The 20408-nt window shown below is 33.9% G+C and overlaps 1 protein-coding gene and 1 long non-coding RNA gene across 2 annotated transcripts; one reads left to right on the top strand and one right to left on the bottom strand.

The window, feature by feature from the left end:
• Positions 1-2199: 2199 nt before the first annotated feature.
• LOC133831085 (uncharacterized) lies at positions 2200-8209 on the top strand. The gene is made up of 15 exons (XM_062261255.1): positions 2200-2487; positions 2724-2828; positions 3179-3247; positions 3361-3450; positions 3581-3664; positions 3741-3905; positions 4523-4710; positions 5056-5128; positions 5425-5478; positions 5870-6127; positions 6411-6617; positions 6765-6868; positions 7183-7327; positions 7501-7635; positions 7723-8209. Exons 1-15 carry the CDS (start codon positions 2314-2316, stop codon positions 7897-7899), a joined length of 2028 nt encoding a protein of 675 aa, XP_062117239.1. The 5' UTR covers positions 2200-2313; the 3' UTR covers positions 7900-8209.
• A 183-nt stretch (positions 8210-8392) lies between these two features.
• LOC133831086 (uncharacterized) lies at positions 8393-9802 on the bottom strand. The gene is made up of 2 exons (XR_009892385.1): positions 9381-9802; positions 8393-9247 (listed from the first exon to the last, which is right to left on the bottom strand). It is a non-coding gene; the product is annotated as an uncharacterized LOC133831086 (long non-coding RNA).
• Positions 9803-20408: the final 10606 nt, after the last annotated feature.

The raw sequence follows: 20408 nt of genomic DNA, 5'->3' as shown, positions 1-20408 counted from the left end.
TCTGAATTTGGTCCGAACATGAAAACCCTAAATTGTAGAAATCACATAAAAATTCATCATCTCAACATAAAATTCATTTTTTTGGCAAATTTTTCAACCCAGATGAGTTAGAAAAATAACTATAAACTATTATAAAACATACCCATAACCTATAAAACAATAACAACACTTAACCATTATCAAAACCTCTTTTTTCTTTCAACTTTGACAACTTTTTTAATAAAAAAACACAAATTTGAATTAGATGAAGGTGGTAGTTGCATTACATAAGTGAGGTGAGAAAGAAGAAAGAACACAAAAATTGATGATTGTTTGTGGCTGTAAAATCGTTAGATAAGAGAAGAGAAAGAGAGGGGAGAAGAGAAAAAGAGAGTCCTAATTTGTGTTAAGGGTATTTGAGACTTTTCAAGTGGGTTTAGGTTTTGCCAGTGAAATTTTTTGCTTGTCAAAAATACTGCCAAACTATACCATTTGTAACTGCCACATCAGCAAACTGTTATTATTTTAGTTAGAAGGGACAAAAGTCTACAAGTATTATAGTTCGAAGGTATTTTTGCCAAATAAAAAATTCGGAATCAAAAGCCTACAAGTGTTATAATGTGGAGGAAAAAAATAACATTTTGTCCTATATGTTTAAGATAATAATGAAGCAATGAAATGTTAAGGGAAACTACATGGATTGACCATTTTTAACCCTATATTTATAACCCTAACCCCTAATTAATGTTTCTTTCATTAACGACCTTATAGGCACTTAAAAAGACATTAATACCCCTCAATGAATATTAGGTTTTTCTCTCTTTTATTTGTCTTGCACGTACCTAGCAACCACCAAGAGGATCTACTCTCACCAAAAAGAGCAAACATCTCTTCTCTCGCAAATTATCCAATCTCAAAGATCATCACCATTTTTCTTCTCACCAATATTTGGAAAGTGACATTATCTACCACAACTCTTTTTTTCTCACCAAAGTTGAAGAAGATTGAATATTAAAAAGAGAGCATCTCCCAAAGTTGAAGAAGTTTGAAACTTTTGATTTGATAATGAGTATCTCTTTTTATTTTTATTTTTAGGTTATGAGTATCTTATGTAATATTTTATATGAAAATTTTGAACTATTACGGGCTGAAAAATCTGTGAAAATAAAGAATTTTATGTTGAGATGACAAATTTTCGATTGATTTCGTGATTTAGGTTACTATGTTCGCACATAGTTCACACGTCGTTCACATGCCATTCACACATGGTTCACACATTAATCACCATAAATTAGGAACATGGTTCACACGTAGTTCACCCCTGATTCACATCTGGATCACACATGTTTCACACCAAGTTCACACCTGGTTCACGCCTAGTTCACACCTAATTCATCTCTGGTTTACATTTAATTCACCTGTGGTCCACACCTAATTCATCTCTGGTTTACATTTAATTCACCTGTGGTCCACACCTAATTCATACTTGATTCACACCTAGTTCACACCAAATTCACCCCTGGTTCATACATAATTCACAATTGATCCACATACTTGGTTCATACCTAATTCACACCTGCTTCACACCAAGTTCACCCCTGGTTCACATCTAATTCATAGTTGATTCACACACCTGGTTAACACCTAATTCACACTTGTTTCACACTAAGTTCACCCCTGGTTTACACCTAATTCATAGTTGATTCAGACACCTGGTTCACACCAAGTTCACTTCTGGTTCGCACCTAATTCACCATTGGTTCACACATAATACACATCACACATAAAAGGAGCCGCTGCAATGGAAGACGACGCCAGTGAACCGTGAGGACCAGGATGACTGGCTGCATTTCGTCGACGAGGGAGGCACTTTGTCCAAGACTTGTGACTTCATCGACGTCGACATAGTTCGATGTTGTAGAGCCAACTTCGTCAACGATGACGGGGTTCGTTGTTGCAGAGGCGTTCAACTCCGTTGATGACGATGCAAGCTTCCATGTTGCAAGGGTATACCACGACTAGGAAGAAAGAAAGTCAATCTAATCTCTTCACGACATCTTTAGGTTATCTCTTCACTAATTAACCCTGTAAGAGTATTTTAGTCTTAAAGGGTTACATGTGTGAGAAACAAAAAACGTGGCATATACTTATCAATAATGATATTAATAGAGTTATTCAATGTAGTTTCCCGTTAATATGTGGACTTACCCTTTGAATACGATGGAGTAGGTTTGGAGACCACAAAAGATCGTGCTCCAAAAATGGAGGGTCACGATCACTCACAATACGCACACTACCACATGTGTTCTTCCCCATAACGTCTCAAAGTAGAGTATGCTATCTGGACAACTCAGTTCTATAATTTTTTCCTTAAAAAAAAGTTCTATAATTTTCCCTCCAAACAAACACCAATTAGCCATGGAGGGAGGGAAAGCCAAGATGAAATCACCTGCTATCACTCTCGATCAATTTGTCTCCATCATGGCTCCTCTTATTGACATGGAAAAGGTTTTTTTTTTTACTCAATTCGATTGTGATAATGCGCCATAAAGATAGTATCTTTATTATATATAATCGAACTGGGTTTCTCTCTAATCTAAATTTTTGTCATGGAAGACCAAATTTGGGATTTTCCTGTTATTTAGATAAAAAAGATCGATTTTTTTTATTTTTTAAATTATGGAATGAGTTGTATCTTGTATGCATTCTGAAGTTGTGAATTTTTTTTTAAAAATTTTTGTTAGGAAGCTGAAATATCAGCCTCAATAAGCACAGGCGCAACCAGAAATTTAGAGACTGCCCAAAAGAAAGGCTCAACAATCATCAACTTGAAATGTGTGGATGCTCAGGTATTCATTTAATATATTTCATATATTATAATAGTTTATATACTTATTAGATCAACCTCCAATAGCTGGTATAAGGGAAGAGGAAGCAAAAAAGTTAGTTATTGAAATCTCATAAAATATATTTTATTTTTGTTCTTGATACTCTGACTAAGGTTAAGTGGATGAAACTAACAAATTTCAAAGCTTTACAGTAAGAATGATGTCGAAGCTGTCAAATGCGTTGGATTTCACTTGGAATAGAACTCATTTTTAGTTAATTTTATTCATTTCCAGTATATCTTCTTAGTAACAAAATGAAGTCTCACATCTTATAGTTTCTTATTATGCTGTGCCTTTTGTTCTTTCAACAGACAGGGTTAATGGGAAAAACTCTTATTGAGTTTCAGTCTAATAAAGGAGATGTTCTTCCTGCTCACAGGGTGAGAAATTACTGTTTTCATTAATTTGTTGTTGAGTTTGACTCATAAAGATGCAAGTTTTTTTTCTCCTCTGAAATTAAGTGGAAATTTTTTTTTCTCTCCCCAACTTGCAGTTTAGTACGCATGATGTGGTTGTTATGAAGCCAAACAAGGCTGATATAGGAACCCCTGCTCTTGGACAGGGTGTTGTTTACCGATTAAAGGTAATTATAAATTCGAGATAGAAATGTAGCTCATTATGTTTTTGGTATTTTGTATTGAAGTAAATAATATATCTTCCTCTGAGCTCTGACTTATGTGATGTGCTGCTGGTGTGTTGTGTGTACTGAACAGGATTCATCAATTACGGTTGCTTTCGATGACATCCCAGAAGAGGGGTTAAATAGTTCTTTGCGGCTAGAGAAGGTGGCAAATGAGGTTAGATATTTGAATGTTTCAGCCCTCGAAGTTTTGCAATTCCCTTTTAGTAGTCATTAGATATTTTCTGTCACAGGTTACTTATGGTAGGATGAAGGATGCCCTAATACAATTGAGTAAAGGCATACAGAGGGGTCCTGCTTCTGATCTTATCCCTGTCTTATTTGGAGAAACACCTCCGGCAGTATCCAAGAAGGACCTCACATTCTGCCCCTTTAATTCTAACTTGGATCATTCTCAGGTCAATAATCCTAGCATAACCAGATCTGTTTATAGTTACCAATCAACTGACCATGTAAACCGCATGTCTTGATTACAGTATTTGAAAATTGTTGACAAACAGTTAGTTTTTTGTTTTTTAATTTATTTTTTTAAAGAAAATATTTTTAGCTTTATTCAAGTCAAGAATGTTCTTGTAGCAATTTCTCTAAAATTTCCTTTCAAGTTTTCATGGGTGGCTTCTGGTTCAGGAAAATACTTTCAGCCTCGTCGTTTCATATAGTTACTAACTAATGAAGTTAATGGATTCATAGCTGGTAATGATTATGTGATTGAAAGTAATTCCAGAAAACAATGTACTGAGTATTTTGCATAACAACCGTATACTTTTTCTTTGTGAAAACGTAAGCTATGTATATTTACCCTCTTCCTAATTTATGTTGATCCAATGTACTGGGCTCCAAGGCAGATCGAGATTTTTTGCCTTTATGGTATTCAAAGAACCTATTGTTCTACATTTCTGTGAAGTTGTGCATATTTCATGAATAGATTTGTGTATGTGTGCGTGGAAATGCCATACTTGATTTATGGTTTCCTTTTCACTGTTTTTGGCTTCACTTTTTTTTCTTCTTTCCACAGAAGGAAGCAATTTCAAAGGCCCTGGCATCAAAGAACGTATTTTTGTTGCATGGCCCTCCTGGAACGGGGAAAACAACAACAGTGGTGGAAATAATCTTGCAAGAAGTGAAACGCGGATCAAAGATTCTTGCATGTGCTGCTTCAAATATTGCTGTTGACAACATTGTTGAGCGACTTGTTCGTCACAGGTAAGTCTATGCTATTTGATTTCATTCACTTGGATGTTATTTGAACATCAAGAAGACACTTGTTTTTCTTCATGTTATTTTCTGAAAATGCTATCCAATAGAACTCTTGTGTCTTGGTTAGAATTTATATTTTGGCTTACATTAAGAAACACTATTTTCTACTGATGACCAAATCATATGAATTATGAACCCATCTGTCAAATTGCTAGAATCATCGAAATGTCTTACCAAGAATTTAAGTTTCCATCAAGTGGTTTTTCTTTTGTAGTGCTTCAGTTATATCAAGTAGGTAGCATTATTCTTAACCATTCTTTTCTACTTTTTCTTTTTCTTTTTATTTTCTAGAGTAAAGTTGGTGAGAGTGGGCCATCCTGCACGCTTACTACCTCAAGTATTGGAGAGTGCTTTGGATTCTCAGGTATATGAAAACTTCTTAATTCTTATAAACAAAAGCTTTAGTCATGTAACTTTGTAATAAGAATTTAAATTTTAGAAATATTTTAGAATGTCATCCTATTCGCAAGACTAATAGAATCATGTGTATACAAACATGTCATTACTGCATATCTAAGAAGTTTCTGTGTAAATTGTAAGTTTAAGTACTACATTCACCCACTTCAGTTTTAACCTTAAAATTAACTGAATTATTATTACTGGTGCTATATCCCATGTAATACCTATTTGCCCTTACAGAATATGGTCTTTTGCTTTTAGGTTCTACGAGGGGATAATAGTTCTCTAGCTAATGACATCCGGAAGGAAATGAAGGTACTGATCCAACAATTATCACTCGAAGCATCACAAATGTATGATCATATATTCAATTCCAAGCAAAAATCGTCTTTGGCAACGACTGAGTTGCATTTACTTGATTTAATCATCTGTCTTAAGGTTGTACTGGCCACACTAGTTATAGACAGCATTCTGCTTATTATCCAGAGTGTAGGAGACCATTGCTGAGGAAACTTCATCTGGGACCTGAAACACTTCCAGTCTAAATCTAGTTACATCCAAGTGTTTCAGGATTTGTGATATCAAATTATTTGAGTACATAAAAGACAAATCCAAATGTACTCATTGTGCCAAAATTCATTGTTTCTAATCTATCTTGAGAAAATTTAGAGTCTGATGTTTATTTGTCCCCACTTGATTGTTTCAGGCTCTAAATGGGAAGCTGCTGAAAACCAGAGACAAAAATACAAGGAGAGAGATCCAGAAGGAGCTTAGAACTCTTTCCAAAGAAGAGCGTAAAAGGCAGCAGCTAGCTGTGACAGATGTTATTAAAAACGCAGATGTCGTGTTAACAACTCTGACTGGAGCTTCTTCTCATAAGCTGGATAGAACTTCATTTGATTTGATCATTATCGATGAAGCTGCTCAGGCCCTTGAGATACAATGCTGGATAGCTCTATTAAAGGTAACAGTAATTTGTAGACACACACATACAAAACATTTTACTTGCTTCCATAATAAATGGATCATTATAGTTTCAATTTATCACTTATAAATTTATGTATCTTACTTACAAACCCGGTTGTGTGATATGTCAAGCTCTTGTTGTGAATTTGTAATATAATATCTATCAAAATTAGAGTTTTTTTTTGGGTGAAATTCAAACTATTGATAAATTTTAATTAAACATGTAAAATATGTACTGCTACCTCAAGCAGCACTCAAAGATCTTAATTTATTGTTTTTAGGGTTCAAGATGTATACTTGCAGGGGACCATCTTCAGCTTCCTCCAACCATCCAAAGTATTGAAGCAGAAAAGAAAGGTTTAGGTAGGACCCTGTTTGAACGCCTTGCGGACATGTATGGAAATGACGTCATGTCCATGCTCACTGTCCAGTACCGAATGCATGAGCTTATAATGGATTGGTCATCTAAAGAACTTTACAACAGTAAGGTGCGATCATGTCTGAATCATAAATTGGACGTGTGTATATATATATATATATATATATATGTAACTTTTCATCAAATCTCTAATTCTGAGAACTACTCTTTGGTGAATGAACAAATACTGGTATATGTATGGCTTTTGTTTCTACAGGTTAAAGCCCATTCAAGTGTTGCCGCGCATATGCTTTACGATCTTGAGGATGCAAAGAAGACCTCTTCCACAGAACCAACTCTTCTTCTCATAGATTCAGCTGGGTATTTTTTTCTGTGCCTTAAAAGTTTCATTTTTTAATATACCCTCTAGCGAGTTCTTGCAAACAAGCTATAATAACCTTAAAGAACAAATTTCACCACTCAATTTTTTTTTTAAGTTTTGAGCTTCACAAATTTAGTGCTCACAAGTGAAGGGCTAAACTAAAGTTGCAACAAACCTGCAGCGGTAATATGAAATTACACCCGAAGTGATACTTGATGAATGGTTACCATTTTGTTTTCCGAAGTCTGTAATTTAAAAGTGTAAAATCACTTTATATTTAACTAACATGCTCGGCTAATACGTGTATCTTCAGTTGTGACATGGAAGAAAAGAAGGATGAAGAAGAAAGCACATTGAATGAGGGTGAAGCTGAGGTTGCCATGGCCCATGCAAAGCGACTTGTTCAAAGTGGAGTTCAGGCTTCTGATATTGGAATTATTACTCCTTATAATGCACAGGCATAAGATCCAATTCAATAGTTCTAATTCTATGCCTTAAGATTTAAAATTGAATTGTGTTAAGTATTACATTGGGCACTAGATGATTGGTGGTTGTGTCCAATTCAATAGTTCTAATTCTCAATGCTTCAGTAACACACATTTTTTTCCTTGTGAAACTGGTATTGCTGCAGGTTGTCTTGCTGAAAATGATGAAAAGCAATGATGAAAAGTTAAAGGATTTGGAAATTTCAACAGTTGATGGGTTCCAAGGTAGGGAGAAGGAAGCGATCATTATTTCAATGGTTCGATCAAACTCAAAGAAAGAGGTTTGTTTGCTCCAGTATCGCTGTCACATCAGTACTCTTTATATTAGAAATGAATTAATCTTCTTCTCAACTTTCAACATCTTTCAGGTTGGATTTTTAAGTGACCGTAGGCGAATGAATGTGGCCGTGACACGAGCAAGAAGGCAGTGCAGTCTTGTCTGTGACACCGAGACTGTAAGTAGTGATGGATTCCTGAAACGATTAATCGAGTATTTCGAAGAACATGGTGAGTATTCAAGTGCCTCAGAATATAGCAATGAATAATAATTGAAGTTTCATTGGTTGTTTTTTATGATTCAAGAGAGTAAGTCGCTGAGGAATATGGTTCCTTAACACCTCCAAAAGGCTCCTGGTTTTGATTTTTTAGGACTTGTTTTGACATGTTCTGTATGCGATTTTCAATTACAAGATAGGAATTAAATGTAGAATAATTAATTGACATGCCAAGTTCTTGCTAGGACTGCTTTTCAAAATGAAAAAAAAAAGTAGCTAAAAGTGTTTATGTACTTTTTTAATTATTTTATTATAAAAGAAATAATTGAATTGAAATTGAGATGTCAACAATTTAACATGATTTCTTTTTTGTACCTTACTAACACTGACATTAATTCAAAAATCAAGCGTGAGTTTTCTGAATTTGATATTTAATCAAGACAAGGGAAATTTACAAGATAGGAATTAAATGTAGAATAATTAATTGACATGCCAAGTTCTTGCTAGGACTGCTTTTCAAAATGAAAAGAAAAAAGTAGCTATAGTGTTTATATTACTTTTTTAATTATTTTACTATAAAAGAAATAATTGAATTGAAATTGAGATGTCAACAATTTACCATGATTTATTTTTTGTACCTTACTAACACTGACATTAATTCAAAAATCAAGCCTGGGTTTTCTGAATTTGATATTTAATCAAGACGAGCAATAATACATATGTAGTTAGATTATGTAAAACAATAATATTTGCCGTTACAAATTTGGTGCAGACATTGGTTCCTGGCTATTCAATCTAAACAGGTCTTATGTGGCTACCACGTAGCTGCACTTAATTTGTCCAAATAATTTTTAATTATTAAATATTTTAAAAATATTTTTTTAATTTTTAAATAATTTTTTTTTGCAGTAAAATTTGTAAATAATTTAAAATTAAATAAAAAATCTAAAATTTAATTCAAAACAAGATGTAATTTTTAATTAAATTAAAATAAAATCTAAAGGCCAAATTTAAATAAAATAAAAATCTAATCAAATTTAACAAAAAAAGTAACTAATCGTATCTTAAAAAAAGCAGATTTTAAAAAAATTGTATCATTAACAAAAGAAAATAAAAAAGCCTCTTTCTTCTTTGACGATTCTTCTTCGACATCTTCACTTTGTGACAAATCTGAGCATGTTTGGAGGATTTTGGCATTTGGATTGACAAAGATCTGGACAACAATAGAATTTGAACATTTGGGTCAATGGGTCGGCGGGATTTGAGCGTGCTTGGAGGCCATCGACACCATGGCTGGTCGACGGGAAACGTGAAGCATAATGGCTGGGTGGACCTGGGCGGAGGGAGGCGACGTGGCTGGGTCGACGGACAATGTGAAGCATCTATATACCCAACAAATCTGGGTTTTCAAAAGCAAAACCAAAATAAATATGGGTTTAAAAAACAAAGCCAAAACAAATATGAGTTTCAAAAACAAAGCCAAAATAGATCTGGATTTTCAAAAACAAATCTCTAGGTTGGATGAGGACGACCATGGTTGGTGGGAAGATTGACTGTCGTTGATGAAGCCAAAGATATAAAGTGGAGTCTGAGAAGTCGAAGCTGGGTTGTCGGCACCATGGCAAAGAACTCCTTTCCACCGAGCCCAAATTGTTGCCCCTAACGAACCCAGCTCCTTCATCCTGATGAGCCCTGACTGTTGCCATCTCCCAGCCACCTACGTCTGTTGAGTCACCGACCATCTTTGAAGAAGAAGATCACTTGTGTGATCTGTGAAGAAGAACGAAGAAACAAGAGAAGAAAATAGTTTTTTTTAATTATTTTATTTAATACTGATTATTATTTTGTTATTCGAAATTTGAGTTTTAGTTTAGCATTTAATTTAATTTTAATTTTTAATTATTTTTATCATTTTTAAATTATATTTTAAATCAATTTTAAAATATTTAATAAATTAAAAATTGTTTGGGTCAATTAAGTGCGGTCATGTGGCAGCTACATAGTCCTTGGTTAGACTTAACAACCAGAGACCAACGTCTGCACCAAATTCATAACGACATTATTACCGCTAAATTTTTTACATAAATATTTATGTACAACAAATCTAACTCTATAGTTATTATTGCCGCAAATTTCTAAAAAAAAAAAATATAGTAAGTTAGTTTTTTTGTTTTGTTTTTGGACTTATCGGTAAAAGTGGGGTGGAAGGAAATGGAAAAGACTAATTGACAACATTATTGACAAGTCAACTGTGATTGTTTGCATGAATCTACATAGTGCAATGTCTTGCTAATTGACAAGCCAACCGAGATATTGATCATCATTGGAATGGTAGAGTCAGCTGGAAGATCATCTCAAACCCTGCACACAAATTTAAAAGGATAATGCAAAAGCACTACCCTAAACAAAATCTTATCTCAAACAAAGGCATCCCAAATGCCCAATTGAAGTTCTGGTCAGTAAAAAATCCAAGCTCGTGAGCATTATCATAAAGTTCTTCGAATGGGAACTGATCTCGTGTTCAATGATTTCCCATACCTTGAGCATCAGCTTCTTGTGATTCATCTAATTCCTTTCAACACTCCAAAATTTTCTGAACAGACTCATGGAGATCAATCTGAGGCTTCTGAATTCATGAATGTTTAACACCTTTTTGATGAAATTTCTTCAACAAAATTATGTTCCTGGGTTTTGTCTCTCATATTGATTTGAGTTTGTGGCGCCTCCGGTGAATGGCATGACCTTTACAATGAGCAAACCACAGGCTATGGAAACAGTGGGATGAGAAAGAGATGAAATGAAATAAGATTTATAATAAATAAAAGAAATAATAAAAAAATTACTAATTTCTTTTATTATTAAATACTTTGTGCAAGAATAGCGGTTCTACCATAATAATGAAAAAGTTATTTTATTAGAATTAGTCAAGGTACGTGTCCTGTGGCACGTGGTAAAAAATATGCATATTATAAAATACTTTTAGGAGATTGTTATAACATGGATTATTTTTCACCATACTCATATAACATATTCTTTATATAGACACGTGAGGACGTATTGACCACAATTTTTTCTTCATAATGGTGTCCATTGTATATCAAACCTCTTGTAAGATTTTGAAAAATTCTGAATAATTAAAGTACCGAAAACAAAGTTAAAAAAATTTGTTGTATGTGTGCTTTTATTTATTATTATTATTATTATTATTATACGCTTTGCGTGATTTTTTTTATAAAAAGTCTAAATTATGTATATGAAAATTTATGTTTTGTGTAAGACTTATTTTGGACGATTATCCGTTTGAACCCTTTATTTTTAAAAATGAACTTTTAGGCCTCGTGTTTTGTCAAAAGGTTAAATATAGGATTGGATAGATCAATTATTTGAACATTGTATTTTGGCCAATTACCCGTTTTGACCCTTTATTTTTATAAATTAACATTTGGACCATATATTTATTCAAAAGGTTAAAAATTCTTTATAAAAAGTAAATTATATATAATTTATGTTTTTTGTAAGAATTCACATCATTTTGAACCTTGTATTTTAGCCAATTACTTGTGGGACCTTTATTTTAAAAAATAAACTTGTGGACCTCAAATTTTGTCAAAATGTTAAAAAGAAGAATAGATAGATCGGTTATCTGAATACTAAACTTTTGCCGATTACTCGTTTTGACTCTTTATTTTTAAAAATTAACTTTTGGACTATGTATTTATTCAAAGTGTTAAAAATTCTTTATAGAAAGTAAATTATATAAATATATATAATTTATGTTTTACTTAAGGGTTTACACCATTTTGAATTTTGTATTTTAGCCGATTACCTATTTGGACCTTTTATTTTTTAAAATTAACTCGGGACCTTGTGTTTTATCAAAATGTTGATTACTTGTTTGGATAATTTAATGTTAAAAATTGACATTTAGATCTCGTATTTTGTCAATAGGTTATAAATAAAAATAGATAGATTATTTTTTTATTATATATAGATATTTTTAATTGACATCTATTATTATTAAAAAAAAATGAGAAAAAAGAGAATAGATAGAGTTTTTTCATTAATTAATTAATAGCCATAAATTAGGAAATTAAAATAAAAAATGAGAAAAATTGACGATTATTTATATTTATAATTTAATTAAACAGTTGTGGTAACTAAATATCTAAAAAAAAATTGAATTCAAATTTAAAAATGTGAAAAAACGAAGAAAATAGAAATAGTGTTTTAGAGTAATTTTAGAGTGTTACGTCATCTCCTTGAAACTCTCCTTTATATATATATATATAGATTTTAGATAGAGAATAAATTAGATATGTATAATTGTAATACAATATTAACTTATTAAGTTATAAAATTAAAAATTGGAGCTATAAAACATGACTAAATAAGAAATATAGATATGTATAATTGTAACACAATATCAAGTTATTAAATTATCAATTACAGAGAAAAAACTTTCAAGTATATTATGGGTTGGTCTTTTGGCTGGATAAACAATCCTCTATAAAATTTTCAATCTTGATTTCATTAATTGTTTCTTATTTTAAGTTTGTTTTTGTGATGTATGTATCTTAATGTCCTTCCAAATTGAATCATTGGTATTATAAGGGGCTATTGTTTGAGATTGCTTTTTCTGTTGTCTTTAGTTTAAATCTATTTTTATAGTTCTCTAAAATAGTTATGCTTGATTGTCATATGTGAACTTTGTTATCTAAATTTTTGAGAGCATCTTTGTATGCTCTTTGGCTAGATGAATAATTTATGTTGGTCGGAGGATTACCCTCTTCCAATTTATACATTTTATCTTTCCAGTCTTATAATAATAAAGTTATTCCTAAAAAAAAACCTAAAAATTAGAGCAATAAAACATGACCTAACCTTTTATAATTTTCATAGAAATTTAAACGTTATGTACTTATTATATTTTCTTATAAAATTCAATTAGGCATAATAGAAATAGTGTAATAATGTTGGAAATGACACAAAATTTATGCAAAAAATTTACACATAATAATGTGTAACTAATACTATTTTTTTTAACAATACTTTTAACGCCTCAATATAATATGTATTTTAAACCATACAAATTTATAAGATATGACTACAATTTTTTATATGTGGTTTTAAATATATGTGACTTGAATAATATGTATTATTTTGTGTATAAAAAATATATATGCCTAGCATTATGCTAAAATTAATTACATATTATTGTGTTTAAATTTAACAATTTAATTATTTCACAAATGATTTCAATATTAGTTCATTATTGTGTTATTGAAATATATTTAATAATTTTTGTTTAAATTTGTGTTTGCTAATTAGTGCTAATTTTTATTTTTATATTATGGATTATGTAATTTTTAATGGTATTTTTATTTTAAAATATTAGTTTTTAATTATTCAAATAGTATATTTAATTAAGTAATTAGAATTAAAAAAAATTAAGATTTTTATACTATGTTTTTATTTCAACTTGTGCTTTTCAATTAGTGTTAATTTATTTTTTGTATTCTAACTATGTAATGTTATTTTTATTCTAAATTATTAGTTCTTTTTTATTTTATAGTTGATCTTAGTTAATTATAATTGTTAACAAATTAATAATAATGATAATAATTAAATAAATATAAATTAATTTTTTTTTAAAAATACATATTATATGTTCAATCATACATATTCATCATTTAACATATATTTTAAGTATAGTTAATCAATTATGTATATTTGAATATAAATTATAATTAATTGTATTTATAATGCCAAAATAACTTCACCAATGACTTAACTAATATTTTTTGCTTTCACTTACACTTTTATACATATTATAGATAACATTCTAATGTATAATCTGCAACCAAATAAAAAAATAAAATGAGTTTCATTTTATTCTATTTCATTACTCCTGTTTGAACATGAGAGAAAAACATAGAATTATTTTTGGATTGAAGTTATTTTATCTTTTGAGAAAGACGAGGAAGGTTGAGATAGTAGATATACCATAATAAAGTGACAATGAGAGTTATGCTAAATTAAAGTAAAACAATTTAAATATATCTTTACGTATTATAAATACGAGTTTAGCGGAAATTATTAGTGTCCATTAGATTTAACACATTTTTTTTATCATTTTCTAATACTGTTAGTTTTAACGTCATCTAAGTAAGATAAATAAATTTAAAAAAATAATAAAGTTATCTAAATAAGATAAATAAATTAAAAATAAAAAAATAATAAATAAGTCATAATAATTTCTCATCACAAATTTTAAAATTTCATATTAAAGTATTTAAATTACTCTATCAATTATGTTTTAAAAACTATAACAAAAAAAAAAAAACTTATGTGTTTATATTTATTATTTTTTCTATTAATTATTTATTTTGTCACTTTGTTGATGCAATTTTTCGTCAACTTAACTATGAAGAGCACTAAACAATGATATAGAAAAAAATAGAAGAAATCATATATTTTTACGTAATTAAGCAATTAAAATCTGCCTACGTCCACGAGTCACTGTTATTATGAATACTCTCTCAAAGCTTCGAATGAAAGCAATTTGACAGTTTCTTTTTAGTACAAATTTGTGCGTGAATACAAATGACTTAGTCCAGGCTATTTATAGACCTGGTTGTAGGAATATCTTCCCCCAATTCAGGAAAGTTACAATCAAGCATTCAAATTCAAAATATTCGCATTAATAATATTAATTAAATGCACTTATTAAGTAATATCCCAGAAAAATAGGGATTTAATACACGGTGATAACAAATCCCTATGAAATAGGTATTTCCTAACAACTATTCCGTGTTGTAAGCGCGTCATTGAGCTCAATCGTTGTCTTGATGTGCTTTCGAGACTAGCCAAGCCTCGAGCTCATCATTCCAGTTGTTGCCTCCTCCTCATTCACTAATTCGGTCGAACTCATTCTTCGGAGAAGGTTGGTATCTTTGAGCCTGCAACTCATGCTCGAACTCTGATAACAGATCTGGAATCATATGTCAATTTATACAAGTGTACCGCTAACACTTGTTATTTTTGAGCTTACTTCTTTCGAGCCTACATTTCAAGGCTATTTATTTATTCTCGAAATTTGGGTGTAGCATTTTGTCCCCTCAAAAGTGTTGGTTCGAATCCTCTGAGAAAGAAACTTTTGAACTTCACTTTCAGAAAACGTGCCCACCTACCACACTTGAGTGTGTCACGTATCATTAGGGGATTGCATACTGAGAGTACTCAAGTACTCTTTCATCTGCACATGTCCTTTCCTATTCTCTTTTTGCCGCTAACTTTTGAAATCGAACGTGATCCCTTGGATCACTTTTTAACCTAGATCAAAAGCTCAGATCCATTCGTCTTTTACCATTCCTCTGGCCTATATATATCCTCTCTTCTTCCCCATTTTTTACTTTGCCTTTTAACTTTCAGAGAAGAAACACACAAACCAGAGCTTCATATCCCTTTGACAAAATATGGATGCTTATTCTGGATATAACCAGATTGTCATGCATGCGCCGGACCACGAGCATACGAGCTTTGTAACAGATAAAGGGTTGTATTGCTACAATGTCATGCCTTTCGGGCTCAAAAATGCTGGAGCCACATACCAAAGGCTTGTAAACAGAATGTTCTCTGAGCAGATAGGGAATAACATGGAAGTGTATGTTGATGACATGTTGGTCAAGTCCAAACATAACGGTAACCATGTGGATGATCTCGTCGAATGCTTTACTGTACTATGGAAATATAACATGAAACTTAACCCACAAAAGTGCTCTTTCGGAGTGTCTTCGGGAAAGTTTCTGGAATTTATAGTGAATGCACGAGAATAGAGGTTAATCCAGACAAGATCAAGGCATTGATTGATATGCCTTCACCTCGAAAGAATAAGGATGTCCAGAGTTTAACTGGATGGATGGCAACACTAAGTAGGTTTATTTCAAAATCTACAGATCGTTGTCTTCCTTTTTTCAACCTTTTAAGAGGGGGCAAAAAGTTCGAGTGGTCATAGAAATGCAATCTTGCATTCCAAAACCTAAAGAAACATCTCGCCGAACCACCAATCTTCTCGAAGTCTGTCACGAGAGAAGTCTTATACTTGTACCTCGCTACAATCGAGCACGCCATTAGTGTCGTGCTCGTCCGAGAAGACAAGAAGGTACAAAAACCAGTGTACTATGTCAGCAAAAGGTTACTGGGGGAAGAATTGAGATACCTTTTAATGGAAAAACCGGCTCTCAACCTGATCCACTCATCTCGAAAGCTCCGACCTTATTTCTAAGCACACCCTATTCATGTGTTAACTGACCAACCAGTACGACAAGTTCTATCTAAAACAGAAGCTTCTGGAAGATTGTTAAAGTGGGCTATCGAGCTTGTCCAGTTTGAGATTACATACCATCCGAGAACGACCATCAAGGGATAGGCCCTGGCGGATTTTATTGTCGAGTGTACTGGAGTATCTAACGATGAAGTTGTAACCCCATTCCGTGAGCTGTGGAAACTTTACGTTGACGGGTCCTCCAACGAACATGGATCAGGGGCAGGAATTATATTGATCACCCCAGCAGGAAATCAATTTCACTCAACTTTAAGGTTCAACTTCAAGGCATCGAATAACAAGGCCGAATGCGAAGCATTTCTAGCAGGACTTCGAATAGCCAAGGAGTTCAAAGCTAAGGCTATACACTACTATAGTGACTCACAGCTGGTGGTCAACCAAGTTTTGGGGGAATATCAGGCTCGGGGAATAAGAATGGCCGCGTACCTAGACAAAGCAAAAGTTGTGCTCGAACAGTTCGAATTCTATGCTATAGAGCAGATTCCCTGAGAACAAAATTCGAATGTAGACGAATTGGCTAGGCTCGTTACGACTACGAGGCCAATACACTAAGCGTGGTCCCAGTAGAGTTTCTATTGACCTCGAATATTAGCGAGCCTGACGAAGAAGACGTGTGCATGATTGACTCTCAACCTACCTGGATGACCCCAATAGTCGATTACCTCGAAACTGGAATTCTCCCAGTAGAACGGAACGAGGCTCGAAAACTAATGTATCAAATCCTGAGGTACACTATTTTGGAAGGAAGGTTGCATCGAAGAGGGTATTCGATGCCATTACTCCGATGTGTAACTCCACCTGAGGCAAAGAAAATTTTGGAAGAAATTCATGAAGGATTTTGTGGAAATCACACTAGGGGGCATAGTCTATCCAAAAAGGTAATAGGGTAGGGTTATTTCTGGCTCACAGTCAAGGTAGATGCACTTGAATATGTCAAAAGATGTGATAAGTGCCAGCGATTTGCTTCAATTCCACGAGCTCCACCTACCGAGCTTACCATGCTGACCTCCCATTGGCCTTTTGCGGTGTGGGGAATCGACCTAATAGGCTCACTACCAACAAGCAAAGGTGGAGTAAAGTATGTTGTGGTTGCGGTCGAGTATTTCACAAAATGGACCGAGGGTGAACCCCTGGCTACTATTACATCAAAAAGAGTTTTAGAATTTGTCGTAAAGAATATTGTCTACTGATATGGGATGCCCAGAAAGATAGTGTCAGACAATGGTACCCATTTCAACAGTGACCTGTTTACCCATTTCTGTGAGAAAAAATGGGATTATAAAAAGCTTCTCCTCCGTTACCCATCCCCAATCAAATGGCTAGGTCAAAGCAGTCAACAAAACCCTAAAAGGCTCCATAAAGAAAAGGTTAGAAGAGGCTAAGGGAAGGTGGCCTGAGGAGTTGCCTCAGGTTTTGTGGGCTTATCAAACCACAACTCAAACTTCAATAGGGCATACTCCTTTCTCCCTAGCATATGGTTGAAAAGTAATGTTGCCAATTGAAGAAATACCTACAATACGGAGCCATGCGTACAATCAGGCCTCGAACCAATCTCAGCTCGAAGAAAGTCTAGACCTCATTGAAGAAAGACGAGATGAAGCTCAATTGAAAAATGCTGCATACCAGCAATGAGCTACCAGATATTTCAACAAGAAGGTTTGGGATAGGAAGTTTGGATTGGGAGACCTGGTCCTACGATGTGTGTTTCTGGTTACACGAGACCCGACTGCTGGAGTATTCAGACCTAACTGGGAAGGACCTTACCAGATTGAGTCTATCATCCAGCCGAGGGTATATAAATTGGCAAGGCTAAACAGAGAGTTGGTGCTGCGAGCTTGGAATGGTGAACATCTACGACCTTATTATCAATAATATAGGAAAGATGTTTTCGTTGTAACCAAGCTTGTTTATTTTTCAAGCATTTGTTACTAAAAATATTGAATTTTGCTCCAAAGTTCTTTGCTTTATTAATTGTTGTATTTTTTTCAAACTCCCTTAATTTAATAACCTATGGTCACACTCATAGGATATTAAGGGGGCATCGGTGATATACAATCATACCATAAGTTTGAAAAAATAAATAACATAGAATAAAATGTCTGGATGGTTAACCCGACACAAAAATGTTAAGTATACACGCGAGTTAAGATAGTTTGGATCTAACCAGATTATAAAATAAATTATAAGTGGATGGATTATAAACTAGACACGAGTTAAATAAGTTTGGAACAAACTAGCTAAAACTAATTGATGGAAAGTTGGAATGTAAATAAACCTACTTCAAGTTAAGTTGAGTTCGAGGCTGGAATATTTTGCAAAAAGATAGTTTCGACCTCAAAACCTTGGGGAGCTACTCGAGGAAGAGGAAAAGTGACTAGAAAAGCAAGACATAACTAAACTGCTAATATTACATGCCATATAAGTACTTTCAAGTTGATGGTGAAAGTAAGGTCCGACCTTGACAAATAACAAGGTTAGACATTGATATATTGGGTAAATTGTGCATGAATGCATTGAAACTTGAGCTTAAATCCAACAAGTGTGTTTTTACGAATAAACAAACATAAAAGCGAACCTTTAATATAAGATGCTTGAAATATTTCAACCCAGAAATGTAAAGAAAAAATATTAAAGTAAAAGTTGAATGTAAAATCAAATGTATAAAGGTTTTTGAGCAAGAAAATCATATATATAAAAGATTAAGATCACAGTTTGAAAAAACATAAAATAGCCCTAAAACGAGCTATAAATTGTCTTTACCCCAATGGCTTAAATAAAAAAGGTATTACAAAAAAACATAATGGGACGCAGCCCGTGACCTCGCTATTATGAAGCAGGTGCATCCTCCTTAGCAGCATCAGGCTTGTCCACTATATTTTCGGCCTCCTCCTTGGTGTCCTCGTCCAGCTGAGCCTGCCACCTCTCAAGGAACTCATCTTCAAGAGTGTCTAGAAAACTAGTATCGAGATCAAAATTGTTGTCCCGGATACAGTACATGGCCATATCAACAACATGATCTTTCTTCCGCTTAAAATCCTCAAGAAGGCGAGCCTTCTCACCCTCGATTATATTGAAGGTGGCCTTCTTCTCCTCGAGTTTGGCATTCAACTCTTCAAGCTCCTTGATTTTGGAGTCCCTCTCCCTGATTTCATAATCCTTAGCCTCCAACTTTGACTCGAGCTCAGACTTCGTGGCCTTAAGCTCATCTGCGAGCTTTATCTGGAGGGTCTTCGCCTCCTCAGCATAGGACAAGCTTAAATGGACTTCGTTGTTCAACTTGTAGTTAAGCTGAGCAAGCGCGGCAAAGCCTTGTACACAAACAAAAATGGGTTAGAACACATACAGAATAAATCCGAATGGGCAACATGACAGAGTAATAAGAATTAGTGAGGTGAGGAGTTCACTGCCCTTGTCATAAAGGGTGTTGTTTTCTCGGCAAGAGGTGAGGAATTTCCATTGAGGGGCGCCAAGGTTGCTGAAACTTTGGCCAACTCAAGATAGCACATCCAAGCCTAGACTGGCTCCGTGTGTCCCTACGGTGTTGTCGATCACATACTTAGGGGAATGGATCAAAATCGACAACAAGCATTCCTAAGTGGGAACTATCTTCTTTGGAGCCGGAGCAGTCTGTTGAGAAGTTTGAATGGTAGGAGGAGGCGGGGGGAGCAAGACCTCGGTGGATACTCTGACCTCAGGGTTTGGATCAGCAGGTAGCTCGGGCCATGGGTGCCCAAGGCAGGAGGTGTTGCCTCGGATGTCTTTAGGATTTTAGAAGGGTGCCCCGCTCTCTGCGATGCCCTCGAACGCTTGCTTTGCTTAGATCCCGAGCAGCGGCTGAGCACGTTATCAAGATCAGACTCCATGTCGCCTGCACATGCACAATTTACACATTAGTGAACGAGCTTAAACTACAAAAAGAAACAAGGCTAAAGTCAAAAGACACCTAACTGGAACCCTCCCCTGAGCTTGTGCTAGGCGACCAAGTAATCCCCCTATCTTTAGAGGAGGCTAGGGAAGTCCCTTCCCTATACGTAGGTGACAACCTCGAAAGGTCTCTATAGTCGTTGGTCCCATATTGAACAACAACCCCGTCCCAAACTTCATTTATACTATACATAGTTTGGAATTTTCCTAACCAACTATCGAACATATGTACCCTATGATCTACCTAGGACCAAACATGAAAGTTATCTCTAGAATCCAAGAATAGGATCAG

This window comes from Humulus lupulus, chromosome 4 (genome assembly GCF_963169125.1).
Source record: "Humulus lupulus chromosome 4, drHumLupu1.1, whole genome shotgun sequence".
NCBI classification, from domain to species: Eukaryota; Viridiplantae; Streptophyta; class Magnoliopsida; order Rosales; family Cannabaceae; genus Humulus; species Humulus lupulus.
The sequence above is the reverse complement of the archived record's forward strand: the minus strand, read 5'-3'. Positions and strand labels throughout refer to the sequence as shown.

Bases quoted from the DNA above. Each gene is read 5' to 3' on its own strand.
- LOC133831085 (XM_062261255.1), top strand. From the start codon at position 2,314: ATGCTATCTGGACAACTCAGTTCTATAATTTTTTCCTTAAAAAAAAGT. The intron at 2,829-3,178 runs GTATTCATTTAA...TTCTTTCAACAG, and splicing joins TGAAATGTGTGGATGCTCAG to ACAGGGTTAATGGGAAAAAC. The intron at 6,618-6,764 runs GTGCGATCATGT...TTGTTTCTACAG, and splicing joins AAGAACTTTACAACAGTAAG to GTTAAAGCCCATTCAAGTGT.